This window comes from Stenella coeruleoalba, assembly GCF_951394435.1.
Source record: "Stenella coeruleoalba genome assembly, chromosome: 1".
NCBI lineage: Eukaryota > Metazoa > Chordata > Mammalia > Artiodactyla > Delphinidae > Stenella > Stenella coeruleoalba.
In genome coordinates, this window is record NC_137169.1 from 174084501 (window position 1) to 174109207 (window position 24707).

At 41.6% G+C, this 24707-nt stretch overlaps 3 protein-coding genes across 17 annotated transcripts in view; 1 reads left to right on the forward strand and 2 right to left on the reverse strand.

The window, feature by feature from the left end:
- SMG7 (SMG7 nonsense mediated mRNA decay factor) overlaps positions 1-17270 on the reverse strand; it is a 69233-nt gene extending 51963 nt beyond the window's left edge. For 4 of the 11 annotated variants that reach the window (XM_079900270.1, XM_079900269.1, XM_079900268.1 and 1 more), the window contains exon 1: positions 16663-17270. In XM_079900270.1, coding sequence (XP_079756396.1) covers positions 16663-16691 — 29 coding nt within the window. In that variant the 5' untranslated portion in view covers positions 16692-17270. Of the gene's footprint in view, positions 1-14539; positions 14561-16415; positions 16436-16662 lie in introns of those variants that run through there. The other 7 variants (XM_079900273.1, XM_079900264.1, XM_079900271.1 and 4 more) reach the window with 4 other exon arrangements.
- On the reverse strand, positions 4803-6834 carry LOC307189215 (large ribosomal subunit protein uL3-like). Its single transcript, XM_079927089.1, has one exon. It carries the CDS (start codon positions 6056-6058, stop codon positions 4856-4858), a length of 1203 nt encoding a protein of 400 aa, XP_079783215.1. The 5' UTR covers positions 6059-6834; the 3' UTR covers positions 4803-4855.
- The window catches only part of NMNAT2 (nicotinamide nucleotide adenylyltransferase 2), a 203854-nt gene continuing 195850 nt past the window's right edge, over positions 16704-24707 (forward strand). For 2 of the 5 annotated variants that reach the window (XM_079900354.1, XM_079900359.1), the window contains exons 1-3: positions 18660-18859; positions 19466-19598; positions 20808-20891. The gene's annotated coding sequence lies outside the window, so the exon portion shown is untranslated. Of the gene's footprint in view, positions 16829-17960; positions 18241-18659; positions 18860-19465; positions 19599-20807; positions 20892-24707 lie in introns of those variants that run through there. The other 3 variants (XM_079900357.1, XM_079900355.1, XM_079900356.1) reach the window with 3 other exon arrangements.

Below are 24707 nucleotides of genomic sequence, written 5' to 3' on the forward strand. Positions count from 1 at the left end.
GAAGGAACAGGAAGCAGATCAGTCCCACCAAAAGGTTTTTATTTTTATGTTCAAATAAAGACCATTTGCTAAGAGAGTAAAACTTCAAGAAAACAGCAAAAGTTTAACTACTGTAAAGAAATGGGCAAAACTGGGGGGAAAATCAACTAATAGATATTGAAGTGGAAGACTGCATTTAAACAACTGGCCAGTCTGTAAGATTTTTTTTTTCCAGTGAGGCTATCCATAATACCCAAAGAAGCATATTTTCAGAATCATTCAGAGCAGATTTTCCTAGACAAGTGAGCTGGGAGGACAAGAGGACTGAGGATACTGGTAAGACAGGTTAAAGTAATATATCAAAAAATGGGCAGAAGAGCAAAAACAGGAGGAGGAAGAAAAGAAAAAAGCAGGAAGTGACTAATAGCAAAAAATTTGGAATCTACACTGGAAGTCCTGAACAGAGAAGCAGCTGGATTAATGCGGATCAGGCTGTGGTCAAAATGGAATGGTTGAATGTAAGACTTTAGAGGTAGAAGAATTCTGAAGAATAAAGTCTAAGATATAATATGGACATACATAAAGGTTAATATATTAAAGAGAAAGATTAAGAGAGAAAAGAACAGAAAAAGGAGAGCTGCATTTTAAAGAGTGTTCTAAGAAAACATCAGTTCTATGAGCTGTGACATAGCTTTGGAAACCCCAACCTCTATCTCCCTCTTGGAGGTTCATAATACACATCAGCATGTTACAAACTATGAGAAGTCTTACATAAAGAATCCAGTTTAACCCCGTATTTTGAAATTTATTTTGCCTTGGATATATTGAGAACCCTAACATATATGAATTTCCCGTGTTCAGCGGAATACACTCTGGGAAATGCTAGAGTATTGGATAGACTTGTCTGTGTGTAATACAAGTAAAGACATCAAGGAATCTGCTTCAAAAAAAAGGTGAGATCATGAGACCTTCAGTACTGATGAGGATGTACAGAAACAGGTACTTTTCAAACACTGCTAGGGCCAGAATAAACAGTACAAACTTTCTGGCAACATCTACCAGGCATTATTTCCCCATTGCTGCTGTAACAGATCACCACTAATTTAGTGGCTTAAAACAACACAAATTTTATTCTCTTACAGGTCTGAAAGTCAGAAGCCTGAGTGAGTCTCGGTAAAAATCAAGGTATCACCATGGCTGTGCTGCTTTCTGGAGGCTCTAGGGAAGAAAGCTAGTTTTTGCGTTTTCCTTGTTATTCAGACTACCTGCATTCTTTGGCTTGTGACCCCCTTCCATTCCAACAGGATGTTATCCTCTGTGGTTCTTTTCTTTTCTTTTCTTTTAAATTTATTTATTTACTTATTTTTTGGCTGCTTTGGGTCTTTGTTGCTGCACGCGGGCTTCCTCTAGTTGAGGCGAGCAGGGGCTACTCTTCGTTGCAGTGCGTGTGCTTCTCACTGCGGTGGCTTCCCTTGTTGTGGAGCACGGGCTCCAGGTGCGTGGGTTTCAGTAGCTGTGGCACGTGTGCTCAGCAGTCATGGCTCTCAGGCTCTAGAGCACAAGCTCAGTAGTTGTGGCACACAGGCTTAGTTGCTCCGCGGCATGTGGGATCTTCCCGGACCAGGGCTTGAACCCGTGTCCCCTGTATTGGCAGGCAGATTCTTAACCGCTGTGCCACCAGGGAAGTCACGTCTCTCTGGTTCTGATTCTTCTGCCTCCTTCTTCCACAGTTAAAGGATTCTTGTGATTATACTGGGCCCACCAAAAAATCCATGATAATCTCTTTATTTTAAGGTCAGCTGATTAGCAACCTTAATTTCTTTCCCCTTGCCATGTAACATAATATATTCATAAGTTCTGGGGATCAGGATGTAGACGTCTTTTGGGAGGCATGTTATTCTGCCTACCACGCTTAACAAAATATTTTGAAATGTACATACCCTGTCATTCAAATAAGCATGCACAAGAATATGTGTGTACCAGGATGTTCATTACAGCATTTTTTAATAATAATAAAGTATTGGTAACAACACACATTTTCACTGTTAGGAATTCAGTTTAGAAAATTACAGTACTCCTGTAATTTTCAGCATGCTGACGTTTCCAATGATGCTTTAGATATATAATTATGAACATGTCTTTGATAAAATGTCAAGTGACAAAAGAAAGATTACAAACTGTATAAATGAGAACAATCCCAGTTGTTAAAACTAAATACATACATATGTTTATACAAGTATGTGAATGCTAATATACATATAAAAAAATAACTGACAGGCTACACAACCCTGGATGGTAGGGTGACTATAAGTTCCTGTGTGGCTGGAACAGTCCAGATTTATGCCTGATGTCCCAGCAATAATTAGCACTCTCTTTCACTGTTATATGATCACTCTTAAAATTTTCTGGGTTTTGTTTTGTTTAAAACAAGTATGTATTACTTTCCTGGATGCAGAAGTGGCAAGAACCAGATCTATATTACACGTGAAATTTTAAAAAACTAAAGTAATTTTTAAGAAATGTGTTTTCTAATATATGAATCTGCAAACACTAATTGTGAATCACCTAAATTATATATATATTATACCACTTGACAGCATCAATGACAAACAGATACCAAAAGGGAAAATTTTTCATTTTTAAAAGCACTGCCCAAGTGTGTACAGTGGACAAGGAGGGAGCAGATTAAGGCCAATGCCAACTCTGCCACTAATGAGGTACTCATTTTCCTTCTCTGCAAAATGCCAATCCAGTTATGTAAGGTTATTGGATAGAAGAACTTAAGAAAACAATTATATAAAAGCATTCTGAAAAGTATAAAGCACTAGTAAAATGTAAGATGATACTCTTGAGGAATAAAACAGCCTACTTCACAGTTAAGACCTGTCAACTACCTTATACCCATTTAAGGCACAATTGCTGCCAACTAACTCAAAGACTACAAGTTTTAAGGTATATATTCATATTCAGAAATGCAGAAAATGAAAACAATGCATAAATTAGGCTCTTTACCCACCTAGAACTATGGTGGGTTTTATATATACATCTTCCCATGTAATTCTCCCAATACTTCTATCATTGTCATTTTATAGACAGGAAAATACAGAGCAAAGAGCTAAAACTAGAGAGGTTTAAGGTCACACAGCAGAGCTGGGATCTGAACTCAGGACAACCTAAATACAAATTAGGCCAATCTTAATTCAAAGGCTTTGCTCATTCAACTCACTACACTATGTTGTTTTCATAGGAAGCCAAAAAAAACCCTGTATTGGTTTACAGACAACCTAATTAACATATTTTTTTCTTTTTTTAAAATTAATTAACATATTTTTAATTAGCAAGTGACTAACATGTTAACATTTTCAGAATCTATGACCAATACGCCTTAACCTTTGAGTTGTGCTTCTTAATATTCTGACCTTTTTTCATGGAAAAGCAAAGCGAAACTAATGATTATTTTAGACAAATAATGTTATTATTTCAGTTATCTAAACTAAGCAGAATTTTCTTTTTTGGGGGGGGGGGGCCGCGCTGTGTGGCTTGTGGGACCTTAGTTCCCTGAGCAGGGATTGAACCCAGGCCCTCGGCAGTGACAGCACAGAGTCCTAACCACTGGACCGCCAGGGAATTCCCTAAACTAAGCAGAATTTGAGAAATATGTATTTTAGATATTAAAACACAAAATTTTCACTTTAAAATATCTACACAAACTGCGTATGTGTGCAGAAGTACAAAATTTTGCAGATGCCCTAAGATACTTTTTATATCCAAATTCATCCTGTGGTGGTTCTCTTAGCACTATGCTTTTTATCTTTTCCCACCAGCAATAAAAAAATTTTCAAGTAAGTATACCCCTAACTCATCTTTTCTTTGAATACCATCTTCCAATTCCATTTTACTCTGATTATCTTATATCTCATCACCACACAGTATCTCAAAGAAAATTTGGTTAGTTGTTGCCTGGTGAAGAACTAAATAATAATTCATGACCTTTCTAAGAAGCAGTATTAGTAAAACACATTCTAATATACTATATTCCAACTAACATAGCACTGAAATAGTAGGGCTTTGGGAAGAGGAGGGATGGAAAAAGGACTCAACATGGTCAGTGAACCCATGGAGGTTTTGGAAATAGACTGAGGATATTAGTGCATCAATACAGCAATTCTTTAAATATAATAGATTTCAGAATCATGCTTCTCACTTAAGACAGACACTACAGAAGGGAAAATGCCATCAAGAACTGTGGGAACAAAATGTTAATGATCAAAAGGGTCTACAACGGTTTTTTTCTTTATGACAGATTTGAAAAAGTTAAATCCAAAGAGACTTCACTTAATGTTCTGATCTCATCGCCCAATGCTACAGAACTCCTTTCCATACCTCCGCCTTCCATGTTTGATCTCAACAGGTGAGGGATTCTATAAAATAAGTCTATAAACTCAAAGTTATTTTCAGAATTTTCATGTATTCATTAAAACTCCCCCCATAATAATTTAATAATGTTCCAAATAACTAATTTTTGCCTAAGATGAGGCTACTGTCAAAAACATGGAAAGGAAATTTAAAAATTTATGTATCTTAAAGGAAATACTGGAGGCATTACATAAATTTCTCATCTCTTCATATTCTAGTAGAAATACATACAACAAACATCAGCCATTGAAGTATAAATTATTCCCGTAAGACTAATGAAAGGTTTATTGAAAGAGCACCTTAGACTCCCAAAGGAAATGCAGAACGAGATTGAGTTCCTCCAACACACAGTCCCCAAGCATTTACTCATTCTGCCTGCTACATTCTTCCCTTCTTTTTTTTCCCCCCACTGGAAAATAACTTTATTGAGATTGTACCAGCTGTATAATCTGTTCTGACATTAGGCCCCTTCTTCCTTTGCAATTCGGTCCTTCTTAAGTGGTCCCATGAACGCTTTCTTCTCCTCCACAGTCTGGAAACAGCCATGGCCAAATTTGGAGGTGGTGTCAATAAACTTAAGGTCAATCTTCTCCAGGGCCCGCTGTTTGGTCTGCACCAGCAAGGACTTGCCAAGGGTGAGCACTTGCTTCTTGGTTCCTACCACGCAGCCTTTGATCATGACAAAGTCATTGGTCACTTCACCGTAGTGGACAAAGCCACCCAGAGGGTTGATGCTCTTGTCAGACAGATCATAATCAGTAAAGGCATTGTTCTTGATCAGTTTGCCATCCTTGATGAGGTAGCCCTGGCCAATCTTGTAGATCTTCTTGTTGATCTCGGTGTGGTGATGGTAGCCTTTCTGCCCGGCCTGAGCCACAGAGAAGGCCACCCGTGCAGGACGCCACGCCCCAATACAGGTAACCTTGCGCAGCCCTCGGTGGGTCTTACGGGGCAGCTTCTTGGTGTGCCAACGGCTGGTGACCCCTTTGTAGCCTTTGCCCTTGGTCACCCCAATGACATCAATCATCTCATCCTGCCCAAACACTTGGTTCACAGGGACCTGCTGCTCTAGCCTCTCTCGGGCCCAGTCCAGTTTTTCGGCCTCAGTGCCTCCATTCAGCCGGATCTCCATGAGGTGGGCCTTCTTCTGGCGTAGAGGAAGCAGGCGCATCTGGGTGTGGGCAATGACATGAATGACCTGGTAGTACTTCTTCAAGCTGCTGAAGTCCCTCTCCAGCTGCTTCTTGCCATCTACATCCTGCCACTTCTTGCAGTATTTGGTGAAGGCCTTCTTCTTAGATTTATGCCAGTTCTTATAGAAGCGTCTTTTGCATTCATCACTGATGTGCTCAGCAAAGATGGTCTTAAAGGTCCGGAGGCCTCGAGGTGTTTCCATGTAGCCCACAATGACCATGGGTGGCGTCTCCACGATGGTCACAGCCTCCACAACTTCCTTCTTGTTCACCTTGGACCCTGGCCTATCAACCTCCCTCACAATGTGGGTCATGCCAGCCTTGTAGCCGAGGAAGGCTGTGAGGTGCACGGGCTTGGAAGAGTCATCCTCGGGGAAGCTCTTCACCTTCCCATGGTGCCGGCTGCTGCGCTTCTGAGGCAGAAAGCCCAGGGACCCATGCCTGGGAGTGGAGAACTTCCTGTGAGACATCCTGCTGTCGGATGCTGCCGGTAGAGCTTCTCTTCTTTCTTTACCTGACTAATCCTACTCATCCTGTAAGACTGAGCTCTTGAGTTCAACTCCAGAAGCTATCTCTGAACTCCCGGGCAGTAAAAGTTCCACTTCCCTCAATATACTCATGGCATCCCTTGAAAACATTCACCTTGGTATTTACCACATTACAGCTGCCCCTTGCTATCAGCAGGGGATTGATCCCCAAATGCTCAAGTCCCTTATATAAAATGGTATAGTACTTGCATACAGCCTTTGTACATCCTCCCCATCCTCCTGTATACTTGAAAGCATCTTTAGATTACTTATAATACCTAATCCAATGTAAATGCTATGTAAATAGCTGTAAATACAATGTAAATGCTACGTACACAGTTGCCTGCACTTGGCAAATTCAAGTTTTGCTTTTTGAACTTTCTGAAAAATTTTTTCCCCAATATTTTCCATCCGCAGTTGGTTGTATCCACGAATGTGGAACCTGCAGATACAGAGGGCCAACTGTATATTGAAATATCTGTGCAACATCCATCTCCCTCAGGAGACCACTAGCCTAAGAAACAAAAATCAGTTCATTTGCCTTTATATTCTTAGAGCCTAGCACTGGCATTCGTAAGTAATCCATAAATGTTTTGCAAAAATGAAACAAAGCATGAAAACTCTATTCAACACCCATTATGTACATTACGCATTTAAAAATTGCTGAGACATGATCTCTATCATACTCAGTCTAGCTGCAGAGATAATTCACGTACATAAAAAAAAGAGGTCACTACAAATTTAAGAAATTATAAGTACCAAATGACTGAGAGACAGGAAATGCTACAGAAAGTCAATGACTGCAGAAATCACCCGGGTGGACATGAAATTTTCCCACAGAAGGTGAAACTTAAGAGAGTGGAGGATAGTACCTCCTGCAAGGGAAATGGCCTTGGAAGACAGATTAAAGCAGGAGTGGATAAACCATGTTTAGAAGACAATGAGTAGGTTACTCTAGCTAGGGCAGTTGACTCTTTTCAAGAGGTAAGGAGATATCATGTGACAGAGATAGACGAGGGTCATTTTATGGAAGGCCAAGAATGCCAAACTAAGGAGCTGAAGTGAGGGAAAGCCACATACAAATGCTTGTAAATAGAAGCAATGCAAAATTAATTGGCGGCGGTGTGGGGGGAGATAGGTGGTGGAGTCTGAAGGAGAACCGGAATTTAGTAAACATATGTGAACTTTTTTTTTTTTTTAAAGGCTGACCACAATTTTATGAGATCAATGTTCAATTTAAAGATAAAGAAATCATGGGCTTCTCTGGTGGCGCAGTGGTTGAGAGTCCGCCTGCCGATGCAGGGGACGCGGGTTCGTGCCCCGGTCCGGGAAGATCCCACATGCCGCGGAGCGGCTGGGCCTGTGAGCCATGGCCGCTGAGCGTGCACGTCCGGAGCCTGTGCTCCGCAACGGGAGAGGTCACAACAGTGAGAGGCCCGCGTACCGCAAAAAAAAAAAAAAAAAAAGATAAAGAAATCAAGACCCAGAGATGTTGTTAGTTCAAAAACAGAGAAAGTAGTGGGTAGTGTTTAAAAACCCAAAGTCAATGCTTTCTTCTTGCTACTTCGAAGAACTGCAGGCAAGGTACAAGGTGAATACTATTTCAACAGTTATATATATAAATTGACAGTGCTGGAAATAGAAAAGAACAGACAACAGGAAGGCAGCATTTCCAAAGTGGTGTATGTGTGGAAGAGGGTGAGGAAAAAAACTGGGAGAACTCAAAGATGACTGCAAGGTTTTAAACCTGAATGGGAGGATGGGGAGTGGCAGCACCAATGAGGAAAATGAGAAAACATGAGGGATAGGGGAGAAGAGAAGGGTAAGGATTAATTAAGAGTTTACCTTTAAGAGTGCTGACTTTGCTGTGACAGAAAGACTTCTAAAATTAGGAATGTCCAGGAGGCAGAGGTGCAAAATTATCAATTAGTCAGTGCCAGTGGCTAAATTCCAGGCCTTATATTGACACATAGCTAAAACTTACATGCTTACTATATGCCAGAACTATCCCAAGCACTTTACATGTTAACTCACTTGACCTTTATAACTCTAAGGGATAGATGCTACTACTACCCTCACTTTTCAGATGTGGAAACTGAGGTACAGAAAACTTAAGCAGCTTGCTCAAGGTAACACCGCTAGTAAGTGTTAGAGCTGTGCTTTGGATCCAGGCAGTTCTGCCCCAGAGACCATGCTCTAAACCACTGGTCCCCAACCTTTTTAGCACCAGGGACTGGTTTTATGGAAGACAATTTTTCCACGGATTGGGGGGGGATGGTTTCAGGATGATTCAAGTGCATTACATTTATTGTGCACTTTATTTCTATTATTATTACATTGTAATATGTAATGAAATAATTACACAACTCGCCATAATGCTGACAGGAGGCAGAGCTCAGGTGGTAATGAAAGTGATGAGGAGTGGCTGTAAATACAGGTGAAGCTTTGCTAGCTCGCTCACCAGCCGCTCACCTCCTGAGGTGCAGCCCGGTTCCTAAAAGGCCACGGGCCGATGGTGATCCAGGGGTTGGGGACCTCTGCTCTAAACCACTATACTCACTATACTCAATTGCACTTTGTTATGTATGATCCTATGCTTATGCCTATTTCACTAAATAGTTTATAAACTCTCTGAATGGCAGGTATGGTATCTTTTACCAATTTGTCTCTGCAGGACTTAGCACAATGATTTATACTAAGTAGGTGCCTGACAGATTTTAAACAATGATGATGGGGTGACAGCAAAGTACCGTGATTTCTGAGGAAAAAAAATGTTAAAAGAAAATAGAGGAATATGGCCATGCTTTTCTTTTTGCCATAAGTGGGGTGAGGTGGACCAGGAAAGTAAGATAAAATAAGAATCAGAATCTCAGTGCTAAAAACAACAGAGCTCACGAAGTTCCTGTACGGCCGCTGTGCATACATCATAGCAGCTATGAACTATGTGGTAATTATGTACTTACTTATAGGCCTGGTAAAACTACTTGAGGGTATATTCTCATTTCATCTCCAGGAACCTGGGATATATCTTGGTGCCAACTGAATGTTTACTGATGGGATAGATGTATGGATATGAGAGGGACACAGAAAGACAGAGAAAGGAGAGCAAAAGTCTGTGTGTGAAAGAGAGGAAAACAATCAATGGATGAATTTGGCCATTAGGTCTTTGGCATCTTTGGAAAGGTTAATTCCAATAAAGTGCTAAGGAAAAATGGCTGGATTACAAGGGACTAAGGAAAAGAAGATGGTAAATAAAAGGAAAAAGAGGGCTTCCCTGGTGGCGCAGTGGTTGAGAGTCTGCCTGCCGATGCAGGGGACACGGGTTCGTGCCCCGGTCCGGGAAGATCCCACATGCCACGGAGCAGCTGGGCCTGTGAGCCATGGCCGCTGAGCCTGCGCGTCCGGAGCCTGTGCTCCGCAACGGGAGAGGCCACAACAGTGAGAGGCCCGCGTACCGCAAAAAAAAAAAAAAAAAAAAAAAAGAGAGAAAACACAGTACAGGGCACACTTGAAATTGTTAGCCATAAAGGAAAGGTAAGGAAGGACAGAGTTTAAAAGGAAAACGGGAACAGGAAAGAATTTTTAACAGAAGGCTGATATTGGTCCACAAAAGAGAAGACTAGTAAAGGGAATAATTAAAAAGACTAAAAGAAGAGAGACAGCACATCTGAAATAAGGTTCTGGAGGAATAATATATAAGCAAGAGCAGAGGTAAAGAAAGGCATTCTGCAGGACTCTACTAGCCAAACTGTTTTTCCCTTTTTGAGACCTATACCAGCCATCAAGTCTCCAGGAACTACCACTTCACATATCTCTAGTTCTCTGTCCATAACCAATCTTATGCAAGAAAAACTTAGAAAGGCCTGGCCAGAGTTCTAATGTCATATATTAAATGGGAGTGAATAAAATTTTTAAAAATGTATTTGGAATAAAGGAGCCATGAGATGCCTGAAATGTCAATTTACCCAATAATCCACTTTTTAAAAGTCCCATCCATATTTCAAAACCCAGATAAAATCTCACCTCCTCCAAGATACCTTCCTCACCCCAACTCCGTTGGAATAAAGTTCTTTTTCCCTAAACTTACACAGTACCTGTTTCTCTATCATATCACTTACCAGTTCATCCACTATTACAGTTACTTAAATGTCTTTCTCTAGTATCTTTGAGTTTCCCATAGGCAAAGCCCCTATAATTGTGCTCTGCACATAGTAAGTGTTCAATAACTGCCAGTAAAATAAAACACAACTTTTAAAAAAATATATTTAAAACTTGTACAAGTTTCTATGGGTGAAGTCTAAACATAGTAACTAGCCTATCACTACCTAAGAGAAAACTGCTAAGAGAAGCCTTGGAAATAATCGGTGGCTTTAAGGAGAAGAAAAAAACATGAATCTAAGTGAATCTGCACCCACAGGGAACTTCTGGCAACATGTGGAAACATTTTTGGTTGTCACAAATTGGGGAGAATGATACTGGCATCTAGTGGGTAGAGGCCAGGGATGCTGTTAAACATCCTGCGATGCACAGGATTGCACCCTGCAACAAGGAATTATCTAGCACAAACCCTGAACAACACTGTTACTTAGTCTACCTGAGATTCCTAAAGTTTTCTTAACGTAGTCACCTACTCTTTCCACTGACTTAAAAACTGGGTCTCAGGGAAGGTGAAAACAACCTGCCTAAGCAGCTCCACTTACATGTTAACAAGAAAGGAGTTGGTTACAAGTTCTCACTTACCATGTGACATGTTTGCCAAAATGCCATCCCTGTATTTTTCTGTAACTGTTGATTAGCCCTTCTTAGTTATATGTAACCTCCTAGATCACTGTTAAGTCTATCCACAACAATTCAGCAACTAAATTAAAATATAGCTTGATTACAAAACTTAAATGGCAATATGTGAGGACCATCTGCCAAAATACCCACCTACAGATGAACAATCCACCATCCAAAAGATATCTGCTTAATAGTGTGTTCTCTGAAAAAGATCAATCACTTAAACAAACCCACCTAAACTTTCAGGTACTCATGCATGCCACCAATAACGAAAATCTGAAAGGCTAGCCACGTTTAGAGATGTAGTTGGAGGCTGCGAATGGTATTTCTCCACCATAAAACAAACTATCCCTTTTCAAGGCTGAACTCCCCTCTACCCCAAAATTGCCTCATGACAAACTTGCTACACTAGTGGGTCCATATCTTATTATAACATATCTTACAAAACAAAACAAAAACTCAGCAAACGCTTCATCTACCATGAAGGTAAAACATAGCAGCTGTTAGAAAGCAAGGAAACACAGGCTAGGACAGGAAGTATACATTTTGAATCCAACCGAAACCACAAGGGAGGCAGAAATTAACTGCTAAAATAATTTAGCCTGTTAATATCCAAGCAGGTAAAATGCTATTAACATTATTATAACAAAAAATAGACTTATAAAGCCTCAAGAGAGGCTCATTTTTTTTTCAAACAATTTTCCCATGTTTGGTAAATTGGCCATGTTTGGCTGATTTTCTGGGACCAAAGCTATTTTAAATCCTGGGCATGGGAGTGGGAGGGGGCTGGATGGGTCAGTGGGCGACTTCTCAACCATGTGAATTAATATCAGTGTGTGCTATAGGACTTCTTGAAGCTTCTAGCAACAGTGAATATCCAGTCCAGCATTACCAGATTCTTCCAGAACCTGGAGCCCACCCTATTTAGTATATTTATTTCTCCCAAATGATCCCATGACCTTGTTCGCCTCCCCAGGCTACAATAAGACTCTGCTTGTTAATTTATCCAGTCTCATCCCCTCCCTTTACCTCCCTCTGTCTCAAGATTTACAGTGACATATTTTATCTTACAATATACTGGATATTTTAATTAGTACTTAAATGACAGCCATTTTTCTGCTGTCTCAGAAAAACAACCTTGTGGATGTTATATTCTACTTCTGGTAACAAAGTTTCTGACAAAGAAATGTGCAACTGGAATGCACCTCTCCACCCATAGAGGTATCATGCAAAAAATTTCTAACAAAACAGACAATTTGTAGGCCTTTCCTGTCAGTGGTCTAACGCCAGGGATCAACTTCAAGTGGATCCCACAGGAAAACCTTCAGCATAAAAAGAAATTAAAGATAAAAAGAGGAGAACACTGGAGGAAAGAGGGAGGGGAGTATGAACAGTTGCCTCCCACAGTCACAGCAGATGTCATTCAGTGGCACCGGTGCCTCCTTGTACCATCAGATTTGACCTGTTTGGTATTCCCTATGGCTATGATTATTCCACTATCTCATCTTCCAAAACAACTTCAATGATACCTTTCCTGTATGGTACTTCAATACTTCCCCCACCCATTTTTCCAACTTTGACATGTTAATTTCCATATTTCTATTCTTTCAAGTGCTATTCTCTTAAAGCATGAAATTATACCTCACCTACTATCTTCTCTATGGCCTCACCCTTCTTCCACCCTTCTCAAGTGAACTATATTCAATACACCCTATTCTTTTACTCAACAAAGATGTCCAAGTCTTTACAAATCTTTCCATTTTATCATAAATCAAAAGAGAAAACACTGAAATTTTCAATCCGAGTATTAAATTTCCAATGTTATACAGTCTAGAAGCCCCAAATTTAAGACCATTTCTTATTTTTATAAAATATAAAAAAGTATTCTCAACTTAATCATTTGGATAGGAGTCTTATTGGGTCTCCTATTTCAAAAAATGACATTCCCCTTCTAACAAAAAAAATTTCATCATCCTTTCTTGCCCAGAACATCACCCATCCAGAGGATAGGTTTCCTTTCCTTTCATCTATGCTCTACTTCTACAAGTCAAGACCAATTCAGTCCCCTTGCTGTTGAATTCCCTCTTTCTTTGTCTTACTGATGCTTCTTACTGCACATCCTCATTTCTCACTCTTTTGAAACTGCCATCTTACCACCCCACCATTTCAACACCAGACACCCCAGATCATTTACTCTAAGAAATTAATTCAGCTGAGACAAAACTAATTTTCATCTACATGAGGGAAGATCTGTAGCTATGCAGTCTAAAAATTGCCCAGTCATGGTTGTACACCACTGACAAAGGTAGACAACAAAACTCTTCCTAAAGTGAAAGTCACAAAGAAAAACTGCTATACCCCCAACCACGCTCACTCAGCAATACCCAGCATTCTCCCTGGGTTGTCTATAAAAACCAATGGTTCCATATGCATCAAAGAAAAGAAAGTGAACATAATGCTTCCCTGAACATAGTCTCCAGTCTCTCACAGCAGACTTTATTTTTTAATTTTTAATACAATTTTTAAAGGTTACTTTCCATTTACAGTAATTACAAAATATTGGCTATATTCCCCATGTTGTACAATACATCCTTGAGCCTGTCTTACACCCAATAGTTTGTACCTCCCACTCTTCCACCCCTATACTGCACCCCACTCCATCCCCACTGGTAACCACTAGTTACTCACAGCACTTTACTGGAATGATTATCTAAAGAAGAGAAAAAGGGAAATTCTGGCTGGTGCAAGCCTTACTTTATTATCTCTTCCCATTAGCCTCAGACTACTATTAGCCCTAAGACTTGCTTTATTTACTTAGGATAGATGAACAAGATTGAGAAAAGACTGGCTCTCAGGAATTTTTAAGTGATTCCAGGTCCTATGCCTGTTCAGTTTTGCCTATTCAACTTTAGCTGGAAAATTTAGGCTAAACATTGTGTTCATTCTTATTCTTTTCTCCCTCCTTCAATGAACTAAATTCATCTCAAGGTGTCTACTACTGATTCCGCAACCTAAGGGTAAGTCTTCCTTACCATGCTAACTTTAAAAACATAAGATACATTAACACAGAAGCCTCTCAAAGCCAACTGATCTTCCCATTAAAAATACCACCACTCAAAAAAAAAAAAAAATACCACCACTCTCCCAATCTGCTTTTCATTATACCTTTCCAGTCCCACTGCTACCACCTTATTTCTAACCCTTAACTGCCCACTACACAGATTCATCTTCCTAATACATAGCCATGAACATGTGATTTCCCTTCTAAACAAATCATCTCAGATTCTCCACTGTCCACCCATTTTAACCATAAACTACAGACCATAATATTCAAGATACTCTCAAATACGGGCACCTAATCAAACCACGCTTGTTTATAAAAAACAGCACATCCCTATCTTGCTTTATTTTTCTTCCTAGTACTTTGTCACCACCTGGTAAACATATTTATCTGTTCATATGTTCATTTGTCGTATCCTTCTATTAGAAAATACTTTCCCATGTTCACTCTTTGGTTCACCACTGAATCCTCAGTGCCTAGAATACAGTAAGCTCTCAAGCCATACCTGTGGAAAGAATGGATGTCACACAGTATAGCTGATCTGGAGTTAGAAGACCTACATTTGAGTTAGAGCTTCCACATACCAACTATATGATCCTCAACAATTTTAACTTCTTTGGGCTATACTTTCTTCATCTGTAAAAAGAAGGGGGTCAAACTTAATAAGATATGAAACTCTCAAGTTTTTCCAGCTGCATCACCTTACATTCTTGTTTAACTGGACTGAATACCTCCCCCAGCACCCAACTCTCCTTTCCATGTATCTCTGCTCAGTTTCCTTACATTTGGATTCCTCCTTCTCAATACACACTTCTCAGAATACTGTTTATCCTTAAGGTCCATTTTAAGTGCCATTTTCTCCCTGAAGCCTAACAAACTGTAAACTCTGCAAGAGGAGGGTGGAATTCTTACTTTTCTACTCTCAGAAGTTATTATAATGCCTCCCATATAGGTGATCAACAAAATGACTGATGAATCATGTGTATGAATGAGAAAATAAACAAAGGAAACTTTTCCTGATTCATCTCAATTGCTCAGGTAATCTCTTGCCTTTGGACTCTTATAAAACTGGCATCTTTCATGATCCTTACCATATTTTACTTTCCTAATATATACTAATCTGCAAATTCCTTAAAATTAAGGACTGTCCTGATAGTTTCCATATCTCCTCTCTATAGCATCTATCATACATCTTTGCCACAGTTGTATTTATTAAGCTTATCTGATATGTTAAACAACAAAGGGATAATAAAGGAGAAAAAGGACTTCGATATACAGGTATCATTCCAACTGCCCACTGTACAGTTATTGAGCATACATGATGTGTGTTATTAAACTCAGGCATTCCACCATACTTGAAAGATCTCATCATTCCCTCCTCTACACACACTGCTTAATAAAACGATTACTACTTTCAAAAGCAGAATAGCTACCCTCATGTATCACCTAACTACAAACCTTCTCTTGAAACATAGATGCAGGGATCCACTCACATATCAATACTTTCACTTCACTAAACAGCTAAAGTGACTTTTCTGCTCATTTCAGACTTCTACCCCGTCCAATTCCCTCCTCCACAAGGTATGAAACCACTTTTAAAATCATTTTCCCATACACCTGCCCTTCTTAGTTCTGCTACTGAAGGACAAAAAGGACCCGTTTCTGGATCTTCCTTCCCCTTTTCTAAGCAGTGGCAACTCCCCAATTAATCCCAGGCTCTGACAATCTTATTTTTCTCTGTCATCAAGATTTTGACCCTCGTTTACCTCTACCTCCAAGCTCTTATTCTGCATCCATGGAACCTTCCTAGCTGCACAATAGCTGGTGCAATATGCTCTCGCCACCATGTACTTGGTTCCAATGTGTCTGCATCTTCTTCCTCCTACAATGTGTGTCAATCGCCCCCTTAACCCTCCCCAGATACACATCACATACTTTCTCACTCTGCACCCATACGTCACTCTACCTCGACATACAAGTTCCTTACACCACTCTAATGAATCCACACGACTCTTAGAATGGTATCTCCCGACTGCACTGATTCTAACCCAGTTTCTTCGGGGGAACCCAACCGCATCCGTAGTGCCTCCTTCTTTCCCCACTTCCTCACCCATTCCCTTCTTTATGCCCTCCACTCGCACTCCGCCAACTAACTACAGATGACATTATTCCTCAGTACTTCCAACCCCAGAATGAAGAACAAACTCCAGCTTCCTGCAGTCTCCCCCTCCTCTAGTCCTCCCTCCCCGGCCCCACACACACCCCAGGTGTGCAGACTTCCACCTTGTCTTCTCCCCATTCATCGCTCCAGTCAATCCCACACACCACGTTTCCCCGCCACCGGGATCAGACACCTCCACACCCACCTCCACTCCGGGTCGCCGCCGCCTCCCCCCAACCCTCACTAGAGAGCCCGCGACCCGGGGCGCGCGCACACACACATTCTCACGCTTCCCTAACCTCCTTCTCCGCACCGAGACTAGCCGGCTCCGCTGGAACTCAGTCCTGCTCGCGGGGGCTAGGCACCCAAGTGTGTGCCTGCTCCGCCCCCTCCCGCTGATCCTCGCAGCCCCCGCCTCCCTGCCCGGGAAGGAGAGAACACAGCAACTCCCCCGCCACCCCGGACATACCACCTCTGTGTCTGTTGCTCCATGCCCCAACCTTCGGCCCGCTCCCCGCTACGTACCAGGCCGGCCTCGGCACTCACCGGAGATACTGCGCGCTCTGCAGGCTCATCCTCCGCCGCCGCGTCTTCCCGCGAAGCCTCTGTGGGTCTCTCAGGCTCCTCGGAGCGGCCCCACGGCACCGCGGGTGCTGGCGGCCGCCGCCATCTTCCTCTCCTCCGGCTCCTCCTCGCTCAGCGGGGGTTGGGGGTGAGTGAGGCGAGGGGGAGGGAGCGGGGATAGCTGCTCTCGCTGCTTCTCCGGCCCGTGGGGCTCAGGGACACTCCGACCCGGGAGGGGGGAGGGGGAGGGAGAAGGGATAGGGGCGGGGTAAAGAGGAGGGAGAAGTAGAGGAAGGAAGTGGGGTCTCTCTCGCGAGATTTCAGCGGCGCCGGTCCCTCCGGGTGATTTCCGCCTCTCTGTAGCGCTCTCTCTTGGGATCAGTTAGCGGTGGGGCGCCTGTGCGGCTGCTGAGCGGCCCACTGGAGGCGATTGGCGGCTTCCGGCCAATCCACCCAGCTTCTCCCGCGCAAGGGGGCAACCCCAGCCTCACCGGGAACATCGAGCTCCAATCAACCGGGAGTTACACTCAAAGTCTTCCCCCGTCTTTGCACTCCACCCGATTTCTCTCTTCCTTTTTCCACTCCTCCACTTTTCCCTACCGGAAACGACGCCCCTTCCTCCTACAGTTCCGGCCGCCAGTCCCTTGTCTCTGGCCTGCCCTCGCGCCCTAGAGTGAAGCTAAGGACCCCCTCCTCTTTTCTGTGGCCCCACCCCCTGCACGCAGGGAGGCTGTTGGAGGGGATAGGGTGGAGCCCAGGGATGAAGAGAAAAGAAACCAATCGGATTGGATAAGCAGCTGCAAAGGCAACTGGAGGCTGTAGTTGTATTGTCATAGTAACCAATGTGTGCAGACAGAATGACCCTCCCTTGGCGAGTGGATTCCCCGGAAAGTGCCCAGGGTTCCCCCTGGCTTCCCTTCCATCTAAAGGCCTCCCCCAGGTTGGGAATCCGGGTAGTTCTCCTGGGCGGAGAAGTTCATTTTCTCCTCCCTTTCCCTTTCCCGCAGCAATGGGGGAGACCCCGAGGCATTCACCATGGGCTTTTCCACCCGCCTGCGGGCGGGAACCACCTCCATAGTTTTCCACTCCGTGCCGGGCTTGGGGAGGGCTGGGCCTACGCAGAAGATGCTGGGCCTGAAGGCTGGTGGGCGGCGGGCTGGAGCAGGCTAGACGAGGCGGCGGCGCTAGGCTGCGAGGCGGGCGAGGGGTTTCCCCACAACCGCCCCCGGCACTGGGAGGCGGGGTCCCGCCAGGACGGGGTCCCTGAGGGAGGAGAACGGCACACGACTGCCGAGATCCCTTTTCTGCTGACGGGGACATACGACTCTCCCCGGCGGGTCGACCCCTTACTGAAATCCCCCAAACCCCACCCCACACACACTCTCGGCGACCTAGCCTCCTGCGAGCCCCCCACGCGGCCTTCACTAGCCACCTCCTGCCGCGAGGAGGCCAGCGTGAGAGTGGGAACTCATCTTAGAAGGCTAACAAGTGATTTTTCAGCGCTTAGGGGACGTGGCGAGATGCTCACGACCGCCATCCCTCTGAGAGGCACCCCCCAGTGTGAGTCCCCCTTTCTTATCAAAAACAGACCTCCGAGTTCCTTTCTCCTTTGCAAACTTCCTCCTCTCAGGCGTTTGTAGTATTTTAGAACTTGTCACTATGTATCTTTTGGGTTGGAGAGGAAAACATTGGGTAAAATAGTATCAAGAAAAACCTAGATACTTGAGCGAAGTTCCTATGAAAGGCTTCTAGGAAAAGGATTTTCATTCTTAGAACAAATCTTTTTGAATGTTTATTATGTGTATTTTGTCTCATGTTTGAGGCTAAAACAGAATAACGTAAATGGGCTCAATAATAATGAGTGTGTGAAAAGTAGCTGGAGAAGTCGTCGTGTTAGTGGTTTGAAAGAATTATTTGACATTTTACAAATTATATTTTCCATTCGTATTGTGGAGGCGTTTAAACAGCCGTCCCAAAGTACTTTAGGATGTATAACGGTATAAACCCCTCCAGGAATGCAACCCTCACTGGACAGTTAAAATCATAATTTTAATGGGCTATTTTGGTTTGGCTCGGTCGGGGTACCTGATTCCTTTTGTCTTTCATGCTAGGTGAAAAGGCGCTATCAAAATCCTTTTCTGAGACCGCACCTATTAAAAGACTGGGCCAACGTCTATGGGTAGGTTTGGAGGAAATGAAAGTACAAGCTACTTTGAAACAAATCCCAAGGACAGATTATCATTAACGACATAGAAACTGAACTATGCCCCTCGTGCTGCATGCGCCTACTGTGATGCAGTGTGACACACGGTGATTGCAGCTGTACATTGCCCCGTGTCGTCCCTCCACCCACCGAGGGGCCGCCCACTCATGGGAAAGAGAGCCACCTAGTGAAAGATTGTTCTCATCTCTGGTTTAGGATCTGGCTTTTCTTCAACCCTGAGAGCCCAAGGATGGAGATTATGACTACATATTACCTAAAATACCTTAGATTTTCTTCCTGAAATTTATTGGTTAGATTTTTTTAAAAGATCTTAAGCAGAATAAAAGTTTATGTTGTGTGAAATAACCACCCCCTTAGTAATCATCCTAATAACACTTTTTATGTCTGTGCCTTATATCTCCAGTTAACAGTATATGAGCATATATCATGTCCCGCCTGACGATCTAGAAAACTATTAGTATCTTCTCATTTTGGAGCTAAGGAAACTGGGGTTGGAAAAAATGAATCCTTTTGTTGTGTTGTTTGTTTGATAAACATTACTGAGCATTTATTATATTTCAGACACTGTCCAGGTTACTATGGATACTACCATGGAAGAGACATGGTCCCTGTCTTGGAGGAACCCACCTTCTGGTAGAGATACCAGAGAATAGAGACATGATTTGGATGCAATATTATGGGTGCAAAAATTAAGGTAAGAACAAAGTGCTTTAAGTGCACAGATGAAGGTCAGACATATAAGCCATCTTTATATTTTATAGCAGGTTTCCTAATAATGTTTCAAGGTTCTTCAATAGCTTTAGTGTCCCTACAAACTAGATAGAATAGTAACATTTAATTTTACAGATTGTAAAACATTGATGCCCATCTTGAAAATACCTTTAAAAAATCAATAGGATTCAGAAGAATTATGACCCCCAATTTACATATTGCTTAATGTACATTTTCTAATCTCATCTCTTTCTACTAGAACCCATCAACAGATTTGTAGAATACAAGCACCTTTCTGCAATATTATTCACCTTTTCCCCCCTGCAGATAAAGATTACATCTAAACCAAAAGAAATTATAGATGAGAAGCTGTTTCATTTTGTTTAATCCTACATAATCTTAAATTTTTCAGTTTATGCCAAAGTGATTTTATTGAAAGACCATAAGCTAGGAGACCTGAGTGTGCATCCCAATTCTGCCATCTCAGTCTCTGAAGTTCAGTTTCTTCCTTGACCAAAATGGAAACATTACCTATTACAGGCTTCCTGTGAACTTTAATGATAATATAGGTGACTGACTATATGAGTGCCTGACATACAACACTGGTACTTGATGAATGTCAATTTATTTTTTGCCCTCTGCCCTTATATCAAGCTAAAACTAATAATTTAGAACTGCAGCATAAAATTATTTTTTTAACTAATAGTTTATCTAGTCTTTGTAATACTCATAAATCTGACCGCATACACAAATTTATTCTTATTCAGTGCTGAAAGATAGATTCTTTATCCATGACACTGAATACAGAAAAGAACACAATATCAGGACATTGTGAGTCAGATTCCAGAAGGTTGAAACTTTTTAAAAACCTTTTATCACTAAAAGCAGCCTAATATAACCACATTTCTGCCCAAGTAAACAGTGGCCAGTTTTCAACCTGGCACCAAGTACTTGCCGAGAAGCTACTCTTAACATTGCTATCAAATTTACCCAGAGCTTTGGTAGCCTAATAATTAATACATAGTAAACCTGCTCCCTTTTTATAATAATACACATCTCACCTGTTCCATGAAACCTTAAAAAGCACTAATTTATTTTAATATTTAACCTACATATTCTGATTGTTTCCCAGTCGTGTACAGTAGGTACTTAATGTGTTTCTATTTTGATGAGAATGCTTTGTCAATTGCAGTACTGAAGGACACAATGTATATGAAGCTGGCCCATGTTCTCCTCATTACTACACTTCAGGTGTGGAGCTAAGTGATTGAATCAAGTAAGTAATTCGTTCTCTTCAAATAGTGAGACAGATACAAATTGACATTAAACTCAGGTCTCCTGTTGCTCAAGATTTCTCAGACCTTAGTCTGAGAAAATCTAAAGTCTTAGTCAGCAGCCTTTCTCAAACAGTTCACCAAGTGTGAATTTATTCATTCATTTCTAAGAAGGAGTCACTGAGCCTCCTCCAGAACGGTCAGGAAGCATTGCAGTCCAAGATTTAAGAGAAGAAACTTCTGGTTTGGGAGACAGTGAGGTGACAGAGAATGGTAGTCAGAGCTAGCTAGCTCTCCTCCACTCTCCTAATATTTACTAATGGAAATCTTATTAATCTTCAAGAATTTCTCTCAACTCCCAGTAAGAAAATACCTCTGGGAAAGAACCACACCTTAAAATCCTATCTACTAATTTAATGAATGCAGGCCATCTGAAGAAGACAAAAAGAAATGCCCATAGGGAAGACCAAAGAGTATTAAAAAAGAAAATTAAAACCTTAGCCTCTTACACTTTATATTGTCCAAAGGCCTTGGTGTTCATGGATCTCTTTACTACTCCAAGCACAGTACTACTGAAACCATCTTGGGGTCCATAGTCTAAAATCAATGTATTTCATGTCAAAATCTGTTGTATTACCCAGAAGCTGCCATTTTTTTTTCTTAGAACACACCACTAAAAGAAAAAAAAAAATCTTTCCCTATTATATAGTCTCTCCTTTCCTAATTTCTGCAGGGGAGACAACTATTTTTGAGCACAGAGAATGTGATACTGATATTGTCATAAATATGCTCTTCTTCAAAACCATAAGAAACCACACGTGGGCACACACGCTCATACACACATGCATGCCTTCCTCCTTTCCCTGCCTTTATTATTTTACCACTTCTATTTTCAATTCAAGTTAAAATGTGATATAGATGAAAAGCAAAGAAACTCAGGACATACGTTTCAAAGCTTACTTGGGTACTTACATGTACCCGAGTCCTGTTCTGCTTTGCTCTATCCTAGGGTCTTTTCTATTCACAGAAAAATTCTACATATTATAAACCTAGATAGTTTGTCCTGCATTTATAAAAATTCTTACTATTATTGGACTACTAGATATGAGAGCATATTCCAGAGCAAATTAGTGAATTAATATATTCTTATAGTCTACATTTTAGCTATTTTAAGCTTAAAAATTTTTTAAATTCCTGGCTTGAATTTTCCATTGGCTTTCCACTGCCCTCAGAATAAAGTCCCCAATCCTTAGGGTGACCTATGTGATCTGGTCCTTGCCTGCCTCTTCTCTAACGTTTCCAGAAGTCAGCACTCTAGCCACAGTGACCTTCTCTCAGGTCCTTGAATGGGTGGTGTTCTTTTCTACTCAGAGCCGTTACACAAGCTGTTCCCTTATCTAGATAACTCTTCTTCCTTCTTATGCTTCAAGCCTAAACTTGAACTTCTCTGGAAAAATCTTCTCTGCCCCACCTCCCATCAAGCTAGGTTAGCTACACCTATTACATATTCCCATAACACCCTGCCCATCTTCTTCATGGCATTTGTCATATTTGTAATTATTCAGTGTCTGTTCCCTCCAGTTGGCTGTAAGCTCTGTAGTGCAAACACTGTACCTGTTTTGCTCACTACTGTATTATCACTCCACTACCAGGGTTGCTGATACAAGGGTGCTCAATAGATGTTTGTTGAATCAATTAATCTTGGGAAAAAAAGTAGAAATTTGGACCACGACTTTCATATAAATGCTTAAAATTTCTGAAGACCTTCCTATGGAATATAGAGGTCATTACTAAGCAATAAGAAAAGAACTTCAACCCATCTGAGGAATCTATTGTATTTAACATGATGAAAGTTTTAATTAGATGAAATTTACTTAGGCAATGAGTAAAGAGCACACATAAGATTATGGGTAACTCATCAATTATCTCACCACAAAGTCTCATACTTCAATGTAGGAAAAAAGTCTTCAGTGTCCAAGTCACTTTTATTTAACCTTTATGTTTTCTAATTTGGGAATAGGGGAAGCAGTTAACTCTCTTATTATGTGGCAAAAGAAAAAACACTGCTGGGGAAGATGGCAAGAGAGAAGACAGTTTATCAGCTAGGTTGGAAAATAGGATAGAAAAATTAGATTTAAAAATTCAGAGGGTTCTTCCCTGGTGGTGCAGTGGTTGAGAGTCCGCCTGCCGATGCATGGGACACGGGTTCGTGCTACGGTCCGGGAAGATCCCACATGCCACGGAGTGGCTGGGCCCGTGAGCCATGGCCGCTGAGCCTGCGCGTCCGGAGCCTGTGCTCCGCAACGGGAGAGGCCACAAGAGTGAGAGGCCCGCCAAAAAAAAAAAAAGTAAGAAAGAAAGAAAGAAAATTGGATTAGAGTGTAGAATGGAAAGCTCAGTGATCTTTGTGTTTCTCACCAGAAAAGTGTTTATAAATTCTGACCTTATTACTGTTATTTTTTTCTCCTGTAATGGGATAGTGCTAAATAAATTTAATGTAAGTTTCTTAAAGAAAGGGCCATTTGCAATTTCAAAGTAAATGAGATATTTAAGTTATATTTCTGGAGGCAGGCATGTTCTCCAAGTTCAATTAAATAATGTGTATAACATACCTAGGCTGTGCCAGGCACTTAGTAGGCAGTCAACAGGTGGTGCTGCTCTTGTTATGCATGTAAGGTAAATTAGAGCTTCCCACACTCAGCTTCACACTCTAATTAATGTAGATTAAACTGGTTTTTTTAAATAAAACACAGAATGTTGTAAAATTGCATTTGGAGAGAGAGGTACACAGCATGCTGCCTTAAAACTGTATGACTAGTTGTATCACGTGACCAAGTATAAACTGCCAAGAGAGAAAACAGCTTTCATCTACTTACAGAGAATGTCTCAGTTCACTAGGAGTCTTATACTTGGATGAGATGAGATCCAAGGTCTGGCAAAACTGAAGAAGATAAGGAGGCTCATGAGGAGTGAAACCACCTGCTTGTGCGTTCCCTGCCCTCTTTCAGACTGACAATTCTGGCAGGCTCTCTGGCTCACTCTCTCTCATTGTCTTGCTGTCTCAACCACTGTCTGCAAGCTTTCCTTTATGGTCCCCAAGGTGATCCAATCCTTTGTCCGAGAGGATGTGCATGGTTTTAGTTCTTTAATAATAGCCCTACGGTAAACCTATAAGGCATGCCAACTATTGGGATGCCAACACTTCCAAAATGTAGGTGGCAGTGGCCTGGATGTTACAGAAGGTAATTAGTTTGTAGAAAGCAAAGTTGAAACTTACTTTTCTGTAAGTATTTGTGGGACAGCTAAATTGTAGCATTAAAGCACAATAGGAATTTTAGGTAAAGAGTTTAGGGTCTATAAGGAATGTTCAAGTGATGATCAATTCCTATCTTTCTCTGCTCTTTCAAGACAAATCTAAATCTAAATCAATCCTTTACCTCTGGGAACCTTAATCGGGTTGTATCCTGATACCAAGGAGAAAGCTTGATGAGTTATGGATCTTCTAGCATTTTAGTATTCATTTACTCACTTTTTCATTCACTCAATCATCAAGAATATATTGCGAATTTTCTATGTATTGGGTCACATGCTAGTCACTGGGGTGCAAATGGTGAACAATACAGTCTTGCTCTCAGGGCTTAAAGCTTAGACGAGAATTAAGGGGCAGTTATACTACAGAGTGATAAAGCTGTTAGAGGTCTTTGGAACCATTCCACCTGGAGATCAAGTGAAGACATGCAATCGGATAATCCACTTAAGTGTCCTGGTCAACTGCAAAGTCCTTTAGAATGAGATTTTGCAGAGTTAACTTTTTCAAA

Excerpts from the sequence above, each read along its gene's own strand:
- LOC307189215 (XM_079927089.1), bottom strand. The coding sequence starts at position 6,058 with ATGTCTCACAGGAAGTTCTCCACTCCCAGGCATGGGTCCCTGGGCTTT.